We start from the raw sequence: 19,856 nt of genomic DNA on the forward strand, positions 1-19,856 counted from the left end.
TAAGCCAAGCTCAACTTTCTGGTGCCCCCTTTGGCCCTGGTGCCCTAAGTACGTGCTTTAGTCTGCTTAATGGTTAATACGCCCCTGGTTACACAGTGATCCAATTTTGAGCTAAATGCAACCTTCCCTGTACTTGCTTTACACAGTGATACCAGCCTGAGTTAATGCAACCTTCCCTGTACTTGCTTTACACAGTGATACCAACCTGAGTTAATGCAACCTTCCCTGTACTTACTTCACACGATGGTGACAATGGTGATGACAATTTGAGCTAAATGAAGTCTTCCTTGTACTTACATTACACGGTGTTAATAAATCGAGATCAATGCAACCTTCCCTGTACTTACTCTACAAGATGGTGCCAATCTGAACTTATGGCGACCTTCCCTGTAATTAATTTACACTGTGACGACCTTCATGAAATGTTTTTTAGCTGCTGTACATGCTTGCTTCCAGTTCCTGACAAATCTGTCCCAAGCAAAATCAAATCACCAAAATATAAAAGACTGCCAGAGTATTTATTCCTGAATATCTTCAGTATAAAACTTAGATAGTACTACCATAGACAAAATATTGGGCCAACTACATATGAAAAAAAAATAAACGCTTCTATAAGTTTACAAGCAACATTTAAGAAAATATGACCTATTACGATTGCTACAAAATAGAACAAAAACTCAATATCGTCCAGACAACGTTTACTACCAACTTGCCATGTGCTGAATTGAAACACCTTAACCGTGATAAACTGGATAAACTTACTGAATTAGTTCAGAGGAGAAGATAGTCATGCATAGAGTCTATTATTTCCAGTATAAACGAGTCTGAGAACTATTGATACCAGATGGAACTGGATACCTCCAACGTTACAGGGACTGGTTGAATAAGTTCTAAAATAATAAAGTTATCAACTCAAACTTTATCACATTGATGGATCTCTTGTCGCTTACATATTTATATATATATATATATATATATATATATATATATATATATATATATATATATATATATATATATATATATATATATATATATATATATATATATATATATATAATATTTAGATATAGATGAAGGGTTCAAGATCCAGTCACAGTCATTGTCGACTGGTATCTAAATATCCTACTGTCTCAAAACTCTTTCGAAAGCATTTAATACGTTTCTCCCTACATAAATAAAAGCTTATCCACGCTGAGCACAATCTGGATTCTGTCAAAGTAGCTTGGCCTCTTCTTCTTTATAAATATGTAAGCATGGGGAAAAGAAGTATATAAAATTCAACAAACGTTTTCAAAGAATGCCTGGAATCATATTAAATGTTGATCTTTTGAAATTCATTCTGCAACTATGTTTAAAGATTTGAGCTGGTCAAAGAAATAGTTACAATACTCGTGTGACTAATTGCAAATGATCAACAATAATAACTCCCGAATATATGATATCTCTTCTAGAACCTGTCTCAGATATTCATATGATCAACAATAATAACTCCTGAATATCTGATATCTCTTCTATAACCTGCCAGATGTGCATTCTTTTAATGAACTGTCTGTCTCAGAGAGGAAATTATTACTTTATCTCCAACAGCTGTTGCTGCCAGTTCTTTTCACTTACTTAGCGTTTTCTCTATAGATATGGGTAATTCTAACTTCTTTTCTTCATTTAAAACATCTTTCAGAAGTTACGTGGATCGATATAATCATAGTTGAAATCGAACATATTACTATTATTATTATTATTATTATTATTATAACATGGTCACGCTTGTAAGCTTGTAAAACAAATGACACTGAATGTAGTAAACTTGTATGTTTGCGTTTGTGTCATGTGTGTCAGTACATATGGATACAATATCTAAAAGGTGTGGCAATATCAATGTGCCATTGTAAGAATGGGCTTTATAAGTATCACTATATCTTGCATCTATGTGTATTTGCATGGGTGACAGTGTGAGAGAAATTGTATTTAATCTGATAATATTTATGTATTTATGATTTTATCAATTTTTCAATACAATCATGTCGTATAAGCATTTGTTACAATATGTATGTGTCAGCAAATGAAAGTACCAATCCAGTAAAAATTGTGGGCAAAACTCAATTTTAACTTTGTAGATGCAAACTGACAATGATCTTTTAATATCTTCTCAGCATGATTATTATGCTCTACAACTTATGTTGTGAGTGTATATTGGACCTATATTAAAGTTTCGAGATATCACAATTTGAGAGACGGGTCCATTTGAATTGCTCGCTATATTGTATACATATAACTTTAAGTGATTTCATAAATTGGTCCATGCAAAGAAAATAAAATATTGTATTCATCTTTCTCTAAAATCAAAGACATATCTTCGCTTCTATCTTTTGTTATTCCATGTACTATATCAGCTTTCTTCAGATGAAATATTTAATAATGTCCAGTGATTCACATATCATCCTTTCATTCAAGGTAAAGTACAAAGTAAAGTAGATGCATGCATTATGATTTTCTTATTCCTGCTAATTAGTTCAAAATCTACTTTGATAATATGTTCCTATGTTTTGCAACCGAGCAGTTTCTATGTCCTTGTGTGTATATTTTGTTCAGAGCTTTTATCGCTTCTAAATGATGAATTGTTCTTATTCTTGGTGCTAAAAGTTGACATTTTTACAAAGTTCGTTTCCATTCGGCTTGTTTCTTTGGATTGGCAGTCGAACAAACATAAAAGCTACTTCCGTTTTGCGTTAAAAATGGTTTGACAACCTTGTGGAATAGTGTTATCTGTATAAATGTTATCAGCAATGAGTTAAAGCTAAAGTTACTAGCAATGAGTTATAGATAAAGTTACTAGCACCGAGTTAAAGCTAAAAAGTAGTAGCAATGAGTTAAAGCTAAAGCTACTAGCAATGAGTTAAAGCTAAAGTTACTAGCAACGAGTTAACGCTAAACGTACTAGCAATGAGTTAAAGCTAAAAGTACTAGCAATGAGTTAAAGCTAAAGTTACTAGCAACGAGTTAAAGCTAAAGGTACTAGCAATGAGTTAAAGCTAAAGGTACTAGCAATGAGTTAAAGCTAAAGTTACTAGCAATGAGTTAAAGCTAAAGGTACTAGCAATGAGTTAAAGCTAAAGGTACTAGCAATGACTTAAAGCTAAAGTTACTAGCAATGAGTTAAAGCTAAAGTTACTAGCAATGAGTTGAAGTAAATTTACTAGCAATGAGTTCAAGCTAACGGTACTAGCAATGAGTTAAAGCTAAGGTTGCTAGCAATGAGTTGAAGCTAAAGTTGCTAGCAATGAGTTAAGGCTAAAGGTACTAGCAATGAGTTAACGCTAAAGTTACTAGCAATAAGTTAAAGCTAAAGTCTGATCAACAATAAAGTTTTTTTTATTATGGCTATTAGTATTCAATTCCCTTTTCTTAGTTCATTGGCTGGCCATGTACCTTTTTCTATTAGATTGTTTCATTCTCATGTAAACAAAGCAAGAGTCAGATCTATGTATAACTAACACCTTCTCCTCTTAATCATCTAAAAAAGTTCCATCCTGAATTATTGTCCTGTAATTCTTAAATGTTCTAGAGCATTTGGATAGTTCCTATCTGACTTTTCAATATTTTATGTTCTCTTTCCTTTGCCAAATTACTGCTGAAAATGCTTGTTAATATTATAAACGGGCATTACACAAAACATCTAATATGTTTGTTAATACTCCGTGATGTTAACTGACACAAAACAACAAATTTATTCCAGGTTTTAGCACGGCTTTCGTTATAAAACAAACAGACTCAATATATTATTATTGTATTTTTGTTATCTATTATTTTAAACAATATAATGTACGATTTTTTCTTTATTTAAGTCCCTACGAAACCCTGCGTAATGTCGAAAACCAGAAAGCTTATTTTCTCTACCTTAACTTTACCACACAATGACCTAGAGTTTATTCACACAACATATATTTTTACATATACCAATTCAAACTACACTGATCAATAACACTATATTCTGTGTCATTCAGCTCTCGTTAAAATATCGGATGGAAATTAATATATATAAGATTCTGTTCCATATAAAAGTAGTAAATTGTAATGTTTGTAACGTGCCACTGCCACATAATGTTTTTAAGCTAAACCCTATAACAGAGAAAATACTGCACCGTCTTCTTGCTTTCAATATTGACTGTTGTCCACGAACATTGTATTGGTCTTTCTAAAATTATTTGCAGACTAATATGTTTTCACAAAAAGGCATTGCAATATAATATGGGCTCTACCTTTCTGCTTTCTTTGAGTAATGTACGTTGCCTGTGTTCGTTATGTTCTCTTTTCTTAAATTGTATAATTGCATGCAACAAAAATATTATCTTACCTTTTCCATTTTGAATGTTGTCTTTATTAATTCGATTCTTTGTACTTCTATTTAAATCTTGGATTTATTTTTATATGTTTTGCTTTTATTTAAACTCTCAATCCAGTCTATTTTACAGTGATAAAAAGACACTGGGTTTGGTCTCATTTTTTGTGTTATAATCTGACTGATCTAGTAATTTTGAAATTTTGAAATATACTCTGAAGTCTTACTAGTCAAGTAATTTTCGAGTAGTAGATAAACCGAGCTTCTTGGAATTTGAGATGTATCGATATATTTATTTAATTAAGGGGGAGCCAAACCTATGTGGCACACAGAAATCAAACCCATCTAACTAGTACATTTTACTATGACACAGAAGTAACCTTACCTAATACAAATGTAAAATTGACCGACCAACAAGGAGCGTGTGTGTGTGTGTGTGTGTGTGTGATTTGGGTTTTCCAGGTTATTTTAACGGTTTTAGTCATATTGCTACTAACCCAACACCCCCACCCCCACCCCACATCTGAAGCTGACGTTCAAACTACTTAGGCCACAAGAGTGGTCAGTTGTATAAAGAAGTATTAGTGCGCACCATACACGTTGCGCTAGTTACAACATGACCTGCGGTTATTTATTTTGTTCGTTTCGAAATACATATGATGAAATACGACCCTTCGCAGAAATTGATTTCAAATATTGTGTCAGCATACACCGAACTTATTCTGGCTTTTAGTCATCATTGGCTAAGTAAGGGTTAGTTACTGACACCGAAGATAGTGAGCATAATATGGGGATATGATAGTCGTTTGGCGCAGTCATAAACATGTCGGGTAGACTTTCTGCAGCAAACAAACGGTCTTCTAGCGAATGATGTTCTCTCTATGGCCATCGAAATTAGTGCGCAATACAATTTACAGCGCACAACCCGTCATCTCCCAAATCAAATATTGACTGTTCCTTTATTGTAAATATTGGTTTTGCGTCCATTTGAGTCAAGTGTTCTCTGTATTCAACCTAAGAACGTTCTACAACACTAAATTGATTAGTTATATAGCAAATTTGAATCTCAGAATCTACATTTGAGCCCTTTGCCTATCGACTCAATACAAGACACAAATTTCATAATAATTTACTTTCTTATATTTCTTTTGCCGATTCAGAAACAAATCAGTTTTTAAATTTAATAAAGATATTAAATGGCTATAATAAATAACTTTGCGAACTGTATGCATGTATGTATACAGGTAGGTATGGGGGCTTATAAATCAACCTGCTCACATTTGTTTCACGTTCTAAAGCATAAATCACAGCCATAATACAGGATCCAGTGTGGTCCATAAATCAAGAGAGAGGGAGAGATCTAAGTACATGCACGTCAATTTATACCTGCAACAGTCGCAAAGAGTTCGGTAATGATATAGGCAATTGTTGAATCGTATGCATACATTTATAACGATCGGAAGATACCATGGTTTATTACCAATAAAACCACTTTTTAAAAACGAACTTTATAACTGCTGTAGATTTTAAATTGTAATTTGTCTTGTAACTAAATGATAGTAGGTCACTGTCAAGCTATCAGTCGATCCAACCTCAATATAAATATCACCGAAAATTCCGATTATTACATGTCATGATTTTTTTTGGATGAAACCTCAGAATAGACTTTTGCCTTTAAAACAAATTTATAATGTAGGCAATATTTTGTCTACTTTCATATAATCATTAATTTTGTTTAAAGTTTGATGAAAATTTTTGTTAAGACCACCCTCATCCCGGTCCTCTTTTTGTGTCGTAGGTTTTAATGTTAAGGTTGTTTACTTCAGAATTATTATTTCCTATCTTTCATATCTTTCACTTTAGTTTTCTTCAGATTTAATTTGAGAGGAAAATTTCGTTTAAATTATTAATTTGAACAGAACGTGCTCAATAAACTTTCGGACTAAATCACTATTTTGGTATTATTGCGAATTCATTTAGAGACATTTTGGATTACATAGCTGTGATATATCAAGACTGTTAGCACATGAACACTATTCCAGGCTATCGGTAAATCAGTACATTTCAGAACTGGAATTCATTAGGAACTACGCTTGAGTTCATTTTTGGAATGTTCTATTCTTTATTTCTTTTGATAGAGCAGTTAAGACTTTATGATTTAATTTACAATACCGTAAGATCTTTTTAAACTTTCACTTTGTATTCTCGAGAAATAAACTATTTGTTGAATTTAACTTAACCTGTTGGTCTTCGCTTTAACCTGCAAAACAACTTAAGTAGGCAGGGTCGAATGTTCATACGTATTAGTGCATGCAGGCAAGGCAATTGTTATGGCAACCTAAGGACCTTGGTTCGAATCTTAGTAAGGAACAAATGAGAATTTCTCTAACTTGTACCAAAATACCACTATACACATGCCATATGTCACAAACCGTTCTGTAACAGAAGAAGAAAATGGACGTTCAAACATTTTCTATGACTGCTGACTAGACAATCAAGTTTGTAGGATTTAATTTTTCTCTAGAGACATTTACATTTTCATAACGAGGTCATCGATGTTGTGTTCTCTCTTTGCTTGGTTGTTACAATCCATCCATTGAACACAGTATTAGTAGACAAATCGTGTAGACTTTTCTTAAATAGAAAATGTTTGCTACGTTTGCAGATTTCGGCGAACGGCATTTTTCTTTTTTTTTTTTTTTTTGAACTGACAACAACATTGACCAAATAATGGTGATGTTTGTTCAGGTGCAATGATGTATTATTTCTCCTTGCAACCTACTGTATATATCGCTCTTACCATCGGATGGAAACTGACAGATCAACAAAGTTTGATTTTACAACTATTTTCTATATTGAAGTTTGTCATTTTGATGGTCCATTACATCAATATTCTTTCATTTTTCTCCAGACATTTAGCAACGTCTAAGTTTCAGCCGACGGACGCCCGCAGAGCATTTCCTTGCCTGGACGAACCGAATTTTAAAGCACAATACACTATCAGAATGGTACATCTACCAGAGTACATTGCTCTATCCAACATGCCAAATGAGGTATGCAGATAAATATAGGTTTTTACTAAAATATTTGCAATTTTAGGATTTTACTTCAGGGATGTAAATGATTCTTTTGAAACTAGGAAGATATTCTAATTCAATGATTCCATCAGTACTTCAAAGGTCTTTGGTTCGGTATATGATAAACATACATATATATTATGTTCTTATGAAAAATACTTTATATCGAAACTATATGAAATGTTTCAGTCTTACGGCCATTCGAGCCATGGAAAACTGGCATATTGTATTTCCATGGGTTTTTTTGAAAATTATTGTGTAAAACGTGTCATCAGAAGACAAAAGTTTGTGTAACTTATATGTACGATGAGAAAATCATGCCCTCTCGATTAAAGGATCTGGCATATTTCCGTGCATTATATGTTGGGTTCCGTGCTTTATATGTTGGGTTCCGTACCTTATATGTTTGGGTCCGTACCTTATATGATGGGTATAACTCACCATACATACGTCCTTCTTTGTATACAAGCAATTACTCATTAATCAGGAATACAGATCAATACAAACCTACTTGATCAAATTATTGAGAATTTAATATACAGATGACACATAATAAATATTAAATATTCTCCTGTAGTGTGACGACTTGAACTGAACGGTGAAGAAATGCATTTATCATGCAAATAGTGAAAGACGTGCGGATCAAGCGATTGATCACTGGCAGATGTATAATTTTCACGAAGACACATTTGGAGAACTTGAATATGGAAACAAAATATGACAAGCTAAGTCAAACATTTATTAAAAAGGTAACAGATCAAAAGAAAGCGTACATTAGTGCAAAATTAAACTAATGATGTCGATAAGCTGGTAAAATATATTACGGAACAATTGTTGGGATTAAAAGGGATGGGATTGTGGAATTCCAGCAAGTACACAATGTAGCAGCTTAACAATAGCTTATCTTCACAGAAGACGACAATAGTTTTTCTTTTTAAAAAATCTTACTTGTACATTCTTAAGATCAATATTTAGTATCACCATCACTATGACGCTTCTTTCGGGTCGCTGTGAACATCTACAAAAAGGGATAGGAACTGACTGGGTGCTAATCACATGAGCAGTCTGTTATATAAATGTGTCCATTATTACCCTGGGAAGCGAAAAGAAATGTGAATGCTTGTATCTTTTCGACAATATGCTAGTGCATGGTCATTGTTTATGAGACCTGATCCAAGGATGCCATGGCAACAAGCAAAACCATTGCTAGAGAGCTGTGATGATCAGCACAATAACCTAATTTCAGTAGGTTCATATTGTCTGTTAAACTTACAATTATATATATATATATATATATATATATATATATATATATATATATATATATATATATATATATATATATATATATATATATATATATATATATATATATATATATATATTATAACAATTAGCACTTTGTATAGCGCCTAATCTTTAGAATCTCTAAGCGCTTTAGAACATTTGAAACATCTAAAACAGAACAAATCATATATAATAATATGATTTTGTTCTAAAACACCATGAAATTAAAAAACAAAATAAATGCTGAAAATATTTAAGGTACGAAACATTATTAGGTCTTTAAGTTTGTTAATGCAGTTGAAATGGTGAGTTTAAGAAGCACTCTTGAATGAGATCACTATGTCTTTGTGTCTATGTTAAGTGGGCAATTCGTTCTACGTAACTGGGGTCTGGTATGTAAAAGAAAGTTGTTCTTTAATTGATTGTTAGAGATAAATACAATGCCGTTACGAATGTGTCTTAATTCGTTGTTTTCAAACATAGACTACTGAGATGTACAGATGGAATCCCAGAATGGTCGTAACTAATTTTCAACGATCTCCAAAGATGAGCACCTATCTCGCCTGCTTCATCGTCTGCGACTTTGCCTCCCTGGAAAGCGTCACTAAATATGGTACAAAGGTAACATTATCTTAATTCGATTGGAAGATTTTCAAATTTTTTACTTGTAGTAATAAGATCAAACCAAGAAATGTCGACGTTGATATAATCGCCTCTATTGACATTGTTTTGGATTTGTAAATTTTTAGTCGCTACCCTAGTAAACAAATGTAAACCCTAGATGTGCCTTTACTACCAGTTTCTGTGTATGTATGCATATATATATATATATATATATATATATATATATATATATATATATATATATATATATATATATATATATGCGATGGAAAATAATGTTTAACTCTTTTCTTTATGCAGATCCGGGTGTTTGCGACTCCTGATAGAATTATGCAGGCGCAGTATTCCCTTGACGTGATGAAGACCACGATGGAATATTACCAGGAACTGTTTGGTGTCGAATTCCCTCTACCAAAGAATGGTAACAACTTAATGCCACTTTTCACATTCTTGTTCAGCTATTGACACCAAAGACTACATGCGTATCGTGTATGATAATATTGTCAACTCTTTGAAAAAGCATGCCATCGTGGTCCCTTAGTTCAAACGTGAGCGCATGGAATGGGTTATTCACTCTTTCAACGGTTTCAAAGATACTTACTTAACAAAAATGACGTGTATTATTAAATTCGCACCTACCATGACTCCTACCTGTCTGTGCTGATATTCAATTAGAATAAGTATCCGTTTCCTGTTTGTATTCCTGATGAAATTCTTTGTGTCACGTGACTCTTTGCTGAGGTTAGTTCCCTGACGTATTCCTAATGATTCACGGTGAAACGGAATATATTCTATACACGGGTCATAAAACTCTTAGAGCATTCTAAAACAATACTTAATCAAGTTCATTCCTAAAACAAAGACGTGGTGATATTTCTAACAGTTTGCCTGCTACCTATTCGAAACTAACATTTCGTAATGAAGCACAAAGTTGTCAAACGGTCTCAGCGTTAACTCCTAGCAGCGATGGAAAATGAATTATGTACTCTGTCTTTGTTAAGATGATGTGTTCATTCAAGGCAATAAAAGACATATTAAGCAGGAAAACTTTGAACAAGGTATACTTATTACTCATTCTGCCAGGCCTAAAGTATTCTACTGTTGTCTGGGACGGCTGGTCTGGAGAACACTCGGATAGGTTAGAGAAATTACGATAGAAACTGCACGAATTGTCACTCGCCTTAGAACAGACACCCCATACAAAGAGACTGACTGGTCAAATTTAAATGAAGGAAAAACCTTCACAAAGTATGTACCTTATGACCGATGCCAATAATACTTAAACCAACTAATTTCACCATTTATTGTGTATGCAGCTGTGAAGTAAGGAATCTACATCTAGAATTTCGAAGCTCTAGACTACAAAATAAAAGCGACTCTTAATTAATTCCAACTTATCACTATGGAAGACCCTTGCCGAAAATATAAGACAAGCATCAACCATATCAGAATTTAAATGCCTCATATACAATTATTGCGAAGATCACTCACTCATCTATAAATACGGTGTAAAAATATTCGAATTTCAAACAAGAATAGGAAACAAAAGTTGAAATCTCCAGATTCACTCATCTTTCTGCAGTTATAGAGACTAAATGTTTGGTGCAGTCGAAACAACCATGGTTTGAGGCCTGCAGAGTTGTAATGAAAAGTGATGCATAGCATCTAATGTTAATTACTTTGGAGGCTGCAATAATATTTGGTATTTAATCAATACATTTTAGTTTGAAAAGAATCACTATTTAATTAAAGGAAGAACATGGGACTTGTTTTAATAAACGCAAGCAGATAAAGAGTGAAAAATTCGGTCAAATGAGAGCAACACTGGGAATTGAAATTTCCATCGTGCAGCTCTTCAGAGCCAGGTATTCCTACATGTAAATATTTATTATATTACCTGCACACTTGATAAAAGGTTTATAATAATAATAATAATAATGACAATAATAATAATAATGGACACACACAACTGTTCAATTCCGTTTGACCTTACTGTTAATATTTGGTCCAATTACTGTGATATAGTGGTAATAAGGAAAATTAACCTTATATCAAGTGAACGATCTATCCTATTTGCAGGTGCCCACATCCACTAGTGCCTGTGCATGGAGAGGTATACAGTGAAAACTGTTTTAGGTTCAAATTTACTATTGCGCATAATTTACCCATGCGTAGGCTTCTGATAAAAATTGGTTTTATTTTATTTCTCATTATTTTCAACCAATCAGCGTCTTTCATTCTTTCAGATATGTCGTTAACGTACTACCTCACATTTACATGTCCGTCTCTCATAAAATAGCACGTTGCCTGTAACCTAACAAAATAATACGATGCCTGTAACCTAATTTTAGTGCCCATGGGAAAATGTGATAGTGCGGTGTAGACGGCAAAATACAAGGTGGAAAAACAGTTGAAGCAAATTATATCATCAAACATTTTAACCACTACTGGTGCATTAAGAACTATCTAGTGTCTTTCTTTGTCCCTCGAAATGTTGAAGCCCCAAATTTGGAAGACGGTAGGGACACGCTGTTTCTGCATTTGCAACAGTGCATATTTTTCGAGAGCTTGTGCCCCATCCTTTATTTTGCATAACGAAATGCAAATAAAATATATCTAACAAAACTCATGAACTAACCACATTTAACTAACTAACCATATTTAATTAACTAATTAACTAACCACATTTTAATTTTCAGTGATACAAAATATTCAAACGTATTTCGTTATCCTCATGAGGCATGGGAGAGTAAACTGAAAATACGATAAATCGGTGTATATAAAGATGTGCAATCTCTCCCAAGTAATTAGTGCCATTTGATGTAATACTAACTACTTTGAAAATAGTAACAATAAGCTAGTTTCTAATACAGGCCATCTATTCAACAGATATGATTGCTATCCCTGACTTTGTATCCGGAGCCATGGAACATTGGGGTCTCATTACTTACAGAGAGGTTAACATGCTATATGATGAGAGGGAAGCCTCTGCTGCCAACAAGCAGAGAGTCGCCGTAGTTGTCGCCCATGAAGTGGCCCACATGGTTCTCTCTGTCTCTCTGTCTCTCTGTCTCTCTCTCTCTCTCTCTCTCTGCATAATTCTAAGTAGTATGATTATTTTTTTTTGCTATGATTTGTAAGAGCATGGTATGGGACAAAACACTTTGGAATTTGATTTTTTAAAATCCGAATAAGCTTTAATAATAATAATAATAATAATAATAATAATAATAATAATAATAATGACTTTGTATAGCGCCTAATCTTTAGAAGCTCTAAGCGCTTTACAACATTAGACAACACCTATAAGATAAAAAAAAAAACATAATAATATTATTACAAAAACAAACACCATGAAATTAGAAAAACATTAAAAAAAAATTAAAAAAACATGCTGAGAATATTTCAGGTAGGAAAGTGGCCTTTACTGTCCTTGTTTTAGATATGGCGCGATTTTCATTAAAGGTTCCGAAACATTGATCCATTCTAATATTTGCATTACTTCAATCTTTGTACAATATAGGTATATACCCTCCTCTGTGTTTATTTTCCTTTATAATTCAATATGTTGAGCTCGTAAGTTAGGGCTATATTTTAGCGGTACCATAAGGTGAGCAATGATTGCAACGCTAGTTGTCGTTACGACACTCTCAAATAATGATTTATGCATATCTCGTGGGCAAATGTTTTACCTGTTGAACACGTGTAATCGAAAGATAGGTTTGCGTCACTACAAACTCAGACGTAGAAACAGTGGCGGCGCGAGGGGGTTGGGCTGTAAGGAGGACATTTGTCCGTTGCTGCCAGGCGAAGGGGCGCCGTAGGGAGTTTGTTTTTATTGCAGCTGAAATATTTATGGTATTTTACCTTCACCTTAGTGTAAAAAGGAAAAATCTTCACAAATTTTTATTTAGGATGGAGGGTTGTTGTTGTTGTTGTGGGGTTTAACGCCATTTTGCAGCACATGATAGGCTATACATGGCGGCCAGTATTAATGCTGGAGGAAGAACCGGAGAAAACCCCGGAAAGAACCACCGACCCACGAGAAGCTACTGGCAAGCTTTCTCACATACCCACATTGGCTGAATCTTAGACTCGAACCGCCGCAGACAGAGGTGAGATGGCAGTGATCCGTAACGAAGAGCGCTTTAGACCACTCGGCCACTCGGGGCCCCTAGAATGGAGGGAGGGTGAAAAATGACACGAAAGGAAATAGTATTGACAGCAACGTGCAATGATTATTTAAAACGTAATTTCTTCACATGTATAAACATATTATAGCTTTGATTCAAAGGTCTTTCTTTTGATATTATTTTCTTACACATACATGTGCAATAAGAGTTTCCGATTTAAATTTAGCACTATGCTCGTGATGGATATAATAAACGACGTCAATCCGACGTCAGTCCGATTAGTGATTATTTTTAATTGTGCAATTTTAATCTAAAGAAAACGCCGCCATATTCACACAGTATAATTTATCATTTACAATAATATTCGCTATACACTAAAGCTGGAAATATTTGCGCTACTTTCATATTTCCCATCTTCGTCAGTCATTTAAACTCTAGAGAGTAACTCAACAGCCCGGGATAGAGTTAGCATACCGTATCTAGATTGATTACTAGACTCGAGAAGACTTTAAATTTTGACCTTTGACCTGTATCGTCTTGAAGACATTTCAATTGTGTTTGTCATTTTAGTGGTTCGGTAACATTGTCACTATGGACTGGTGGGATGATCTTTGGCTAAACGAAGGATTTGCCAGTTTTGTTGAGTACATAGGTGTGAACGTCCATGAACCAGCTTGGCAGATGGTAAGATTATTCATGAGGCCCTCTCACTACCACCAATTGCTCCCTGACTCCACCCCACCCCTTTTAACATATGCTGATCATTTGCTTTCAGGAAAAACGTTTCTCTACGAAGCACTTTCCTTTTACATCGAGTCCATATCCTATATATAATGTAGCTTAATGCGATCAAATTAAAGGCGGAGGTTGTAAACCTGTAAACCGGTCGGTTTGATTACGAAGGGTAGGTACCATATGTTACAGTTGTGATTTATCAAGCTTTGGGCGACCTTGACATTCTTACGTATCTAACTAGATGTGCAAAACATTACACTTTTTAATAAGTCACTCGATCTACAGCGGCCGTGCGATCATTGAAAGTGTCAAGTACCAACCTTGGACAAAACATCTAATGAGATCCCAACATGGTACAGTTAACAGTTGTTGAACTCACCCTTGTTCAAATGTGCCCTCTCTCAAAAGCGATGTCCCAACCTGTTTACAATATTATAAATTGTCAAAATTAAACTAAACCTCGTTCATCAATGGCTTAGCAATCAAATGAATGGTCTCTACATATTCCTGATTTTGACAAAAATGAAATATTTACTGGTATAGGTTCGAAACCTTAAAGAATATTGTATGGTTGGTACCATTGTAGACCTTATGGGACATTGCAGATTCGTGTGCCAAATGTGGGATATTAAGGAACATTGCAGATAATGGTGCCAGTGTGGGATCTTAAGGGACATTGCATATACTGGAGTTATGTGAGATTTAAAGGAACAATGCAGATCTTTGTGCCAATGTGAGGTCTTAAGGGACATTGCAAACAATGGTGCCAATGTGGGACGTAATGGACATCACAAATACTCGTGCCAATGTGAAATCTTAATGGACATTGCAAATACTGGCGCCAGTGTGGGATCTAAAGGAACATTGCAAACACTGGTGCCAGTGTGGGATCTTAAGGGACATTGCAAACACTGGTACCAATGTAGGGTCTTAAAGATTATATATACTTATATCAATGTTTTGGATATTCAGGAACATTCCAGATGCCACAAACGTTTAGAAGTAGATTGCGTTTGTAAATTATGTAAACAAGAAAGAAGGACGGAAATATATACAATACACAAAGAAACAATATACTACACTTGTTGAGAAAATGAAGAAAACGTAAGCTATTCATAATTAAATTAATTAACTTGATCATTTAAAGTAGGGGTGGGGTGAGGAAATGAAATGGTTATTGACTTTAGAAACTGATATAATATCTCCTTTTTAGATGGACCAGTTTGTGGTGGAAGACGTTCAACCGGTCATGATCACGGATGCCGGTGTCAGATCCCATCCCATCGTTGTACCTGTCAGTCATCCCGATCAGATCAACGAGGTCTTTGATGCCATCTCTTACAGCAAAGTAATTATTTCAATATAATAGTGTTATATTCCCACTTATCTAAACGAAACAATTACTTTGCAATGATCGATATAATACTATATATTTTTTAAACATATGAACATATCATAATTAAGTTGTAGGATACTTATGATACTGTTTGAACGGAACAATGTAGCTTTCTTCGATATAAATGCTTTATATGCTAAAACTATACTGGTACTAAACTTTAACGGTAAAAAATAATAATGGCAGTCGTGTTGTCTTTGTAAACTTTAGTTGTTATGATATATTAAAGTTAGGATTAAATTGTGAAGGTTTGATATTTGGATGATTATTATGATATCTACTTTTAAACATACATCTATAAAAAAAAATAATAAAAAACCCTGGAGCAATTTATTCGAATAGATCTGAATCACACACAATTCTGATTGTTTCTTACAGCATCGAAAACATTCCTCATCTCAACACACTTGTCGTTCTATTTACTTAGGGTGCCTCTGTAATTCGCATGTCGCAAGAAATCTTGGGGAGGGACAAGTTTTTTCAAGGAATTGGAAGGTATTTGAAGAAACACGAATGGGGCACTGCCAAGACAGATGATCTTTGGGCTGAGCTCGGTAACGTAAGTACGAAAGATGAAGGAATCGTCAACCCTCCCACCCTCATCCCCAAAACAAAAATTAACAAAAAACGAAGGAATTTTTCCTATATAGTCCTTATCTTTGTTTTCAGTACTAAACTTTCCACTGTATCGAAATCCTAATAAATCAAATGTTGATAGAAATCTTCTTCACATATGAACTCACGGTCAAGTGCTTCTCATCGGCTGTCTAACATTTTTGAGAGTGGCTGGACTGTAAACAAACCAACGTGCAGTGGGTCACATATTTCACTTCCAGACCAACATCAACGCCTCGTTACTCACTGTGCCCTTGCCAAATTACACACAGACAACCATACTGTAATGCGCATTTTCTAACAAATAAGCAATTGCCTTTAAACAACACCAAGAATGCCTAAAGCAAACTCATGCATCATCACCAAATTAAGAGAGGATCAGCTAGTTCTAAATCAGACTGTGGTTACATTCGTGGGTACTGACCCGAAAGTAATAACTGTTCACAAGTCCTGTTAGGTTAAGTTAGTTATGGACAATTTACGTCAAACTCTTATATTTGCATGTCACTTTTTTCATCTTGTATCATAAAGTTTGGGCAGTGGCAGATGGCTTTATCTGCTCGGGAAATGGACGCACCCGCCCATCCACGAGTCTCATGCTGCCTTGCAGGTCGGCTTTGGTTAGCCAAAGGCTAAGGGAGTAAATCCTAAAAGAAAATCCGGAACTTCCGAGTGAGGCTGAAGAAAATTAACAAGCCAAAGAACATCAGGCTCAAATTCAACCTTTAACAACTGAAGGACCCTAACATCTGCAAGTCATTCCAAGCCACAATTGGAGGAAAATTTGTTCCACTCCTTGTGATGGATGGTGATGTCAATGAGATGACAGACATCTTCAACACAGTCATGACAGCAGCTGCCAAGGACATCATTGGCCTCCATCGCCCGAAGAAAAAACCCTGGGTTACAGAAGAGATTCTGAAGTTGTGTGATGCCCGAAGAGAACTCAAAAACACCAGACACACAACAGGGGCAATGGAGTACCGAGAAATAAACAAGAATATCAGAAAAAACTTGAGCAAAGCAAAAGAAAATTGGATTGGACAAAAGTGCACAGAAATGGAGAACAGTCTGATAAAGAATAACAGCAAAAGGGCATTCCAAATTGTAAAAGACCTCACCAGACAGAAACAACCAAGAGTCAGTACCATTCAAGACAAAAATGGAAAATGTCTCACAGAAGCGAGTGACACTGCAGAAAGATGGACTGAGTATTGAAAAGAACTCTACAACCATCAGTCCACAGGAGACCCAGAGGTGCTTGAGGTTCCAAACTCCTCAAATGATGATGACTTCCCCATTCTCAAAGAAGAGGTGGAGTCAGCAATAAGAGCACTGAAGAATGGGAAGGCAGCTGGAGTAGACAACATCCCAGCTGAACTTATCAAGAATGGGGGAGAATCAGTGAAAGAGCTACTAATAAAAATCTGCAACAAGATCTGGCAGACAGGTGAATGGCCAACATAATGGAGCCAGTCACTGATTATAACACTTCCCAAAAAAGGCAATCTCCAGCTGTGCCAAAATTACAGAACTATCAGTTTGATCAGCCATGCTAGTAAGGTAATGCTGAAGATCATCTTGAACAGACTGAAACCACAAGCAGAAGAAATAATCGCTGAAGAACAGGCCGGGTTCCGGAGTGGAAGAAGCACAACAGAACAAATATTCAATCTCAGGGTTCTGTGCGAAAAGTACTCGCAACACCAACAAGACATCTATCATGTGTTCATAGATTTCAAAAAGGCCTTTGACAGAGTGTAGCATGAGGCATTGTGGGCCACAATGAGAAAGTATAACATGGGTCAAAAGTTAACCAATACCATCAAGCAGCTGTACGCCAAGGCTACCAGTGCAGTAATTGCCCAAGGTTCTGTGGGGGACTGGTTCCAGACAACAGTGGGAGTGCGTCAAGGCTGCTCCTGTCACCCACGCTTTTCAACATCTACTTAGAGCGCATCATGAGCGAAGCCCTGGAAAACCACTGTGGGACAGTCAGCATTGGAGGGCGTAACATCATCAACCTCCGCTTTGCAGACGACATTGATGGGCTGGCAGGCAGTGAAGACGAGCTTGCCACCTTAGTGAAGAACCTGGATGAATCATCTTCCAGATTTGACATAGAGATAAGCGCTGAGAAGACAAAGCGGATGACAAATAGTGGGAAACAAATCTCAGCCAAGATTAAAATCAGAGGACATGAACTGGAAACAGTGAGCCAGTTCAAATATCTTGGTTCCATAATCACTGAAGAGGGATCAAGAGCAGACATTTTGTCAAGAGCAGCACAAACAATGGCAGCTATGTCAAAGCTAAGACCCATCTGTAGAGACAAGAATATCTGTCTGAAAACTAAAATCAGACTATTGCGAGCTCTAGTCATCTCAGTCTTTTTGTACTCATGTGAGGCATGGACCCTGACAGCAGAATTACAACGAAGAATCCAGTCACTTGAAATGAGATGCTACAGAACCATCCTGGCATCTCTTACAGGGACCACATCACAAATGAAGAAGTGCGTAACACCATCAGGCGCGAAGTAGGCCAATATGAGGACCTCCTCACCACCGTTAAAAAGAGAAAGCTGAAATGGTATGGCCATGTCACTAGAGCCAACAGTCTATCCACAACAGTCCTGCAGGGCAGCGTCCAGGGTGGCAGAAGGAGAGGTAGACAGAGAAAAAAGTGGACTGACAACATCACAGAATGGACCAGGAAAAGTTTTGCGGAGACACAGCATTGGCACATGATCGAGACAAGTGGAGGGAACTGGTCAGATGTTCAGCAGCACAGTGCCTCGACGACCACACTAGGTCATGAGACTGATGATGATGATGATGATCATAAAGTCTTTTTGGCATTCATAGCAAACAAGCTATGTGAAATCTGTCAGAATGTGTGTAGTGTTGGTGTTCCACGGGGTGCAAGTTTTGGACCATGTACATTTTGAGATGCCGAAACTAAATTTGCAACATCTTCTTTAATCATGGCATTTTTTCAGTGCTGTAAAACTTACTTACAGCACGACTTAATGTCTATCTGAAAATAAGTTGTAAAACAACACTAATAAATTAAATGTTAATAGAATTTTAAATAAAATTTAATTTAGAAACTAAATTTTTATGCAAAATTAAATTTTCATACGAATTTATAAACGTTGACCAATGAATGACATTTCAAACAAGTGGTAGATTGGGTCTGTACAGCTTACAACATTTTGTCCAGGGGTAGTAAAGCAAGATAGCTCACGTTTGCAGGAAATCGCATTATACATGTTCAAATATAAATAGAAATACAAAACTAAAGAAATAATTACAAGTGCAATGATCCATGTTTATTCTGTCATATATTCATCCAAATCGTGTGTGCGTGTGTGTGTCTTTGTGTGTGTGTGTGTGAGAGAGAGAGAGAGAGGGGGGAGAAAGAAAGAGAAAAATTTTTACGTGTAACATAGCTTTAACAATTTTCCAGTCATCTCGCTACGACGTCTGCAGCGTGGCAGTTTATAGTGATATCTAACACTGGGGCAACACATGCAGCATGATGTCGCACCCAGTCACATTATCCTAAACCAGGCCGACCAGTCCTAACACTAACCTCTTAATGCGGAGATCCAAGCGAAGCAGCTGCTATCACCGTTTTTATAAGTC

The 19,856-nt window shown here is 35.6% G+C and overlaps 1 protein-coding gene across 1 annotated transcript in view; it reads left to right on the forward strand.

Annotated features, from left to right (window-relative positions):
* Positions 1–19,856, forward strand: part of LOC149803368 (glutamyl aminopeptidase-like) — a 48,179-nt gene that overhangs the window by 11,884 nt on the left and 16,439 nt on the right. The window contains exons 3-9 of the mRNA XM_089953078.1: positions 7,251–7,392; positions 9,187–9,324; positions 9,628–9,748; positions 12,217–12,371; positions 14,031–14,144; positions 15,409–15,543; positions 16,019–16,150. Of these exons, the coding sequence (XP_089809204.1) occupies positions 7,251–7,392; positions 9,187–9,324; positions 9,628–9,748; positions 12,217–12,371; positions 14,031–14,144; positions 15,409–15,543; positions 16,019–16,150 (937 nt within the window). The remainder of the gene's footprint in view (positions 1–7,250; positions 7,393–9,186; positions 9,325–9,627; positions 9,749–12,216; positions 12,372–14,030; positions 14,145–15,408; positions 15,544–16,018; positions 16,151–19,856) is intronic.

This window comes from Sinohyriopsis cumingii, chromosome 3 (assembly GCF_028554795.1).
Source record: "Sinohyriopsis cumingii isolate HCF-2022 chromosome 3, ASM2855479v2, whole genome shotgun sequence".
Classification (NCBI taxonomy): domain Eukaryota; kingdom Metazoa; phylum Mollusca; class Bivalvia; order Unionida; family Unionidae; genus Sinohyriopsis; species Sinohyriopsis cumingii.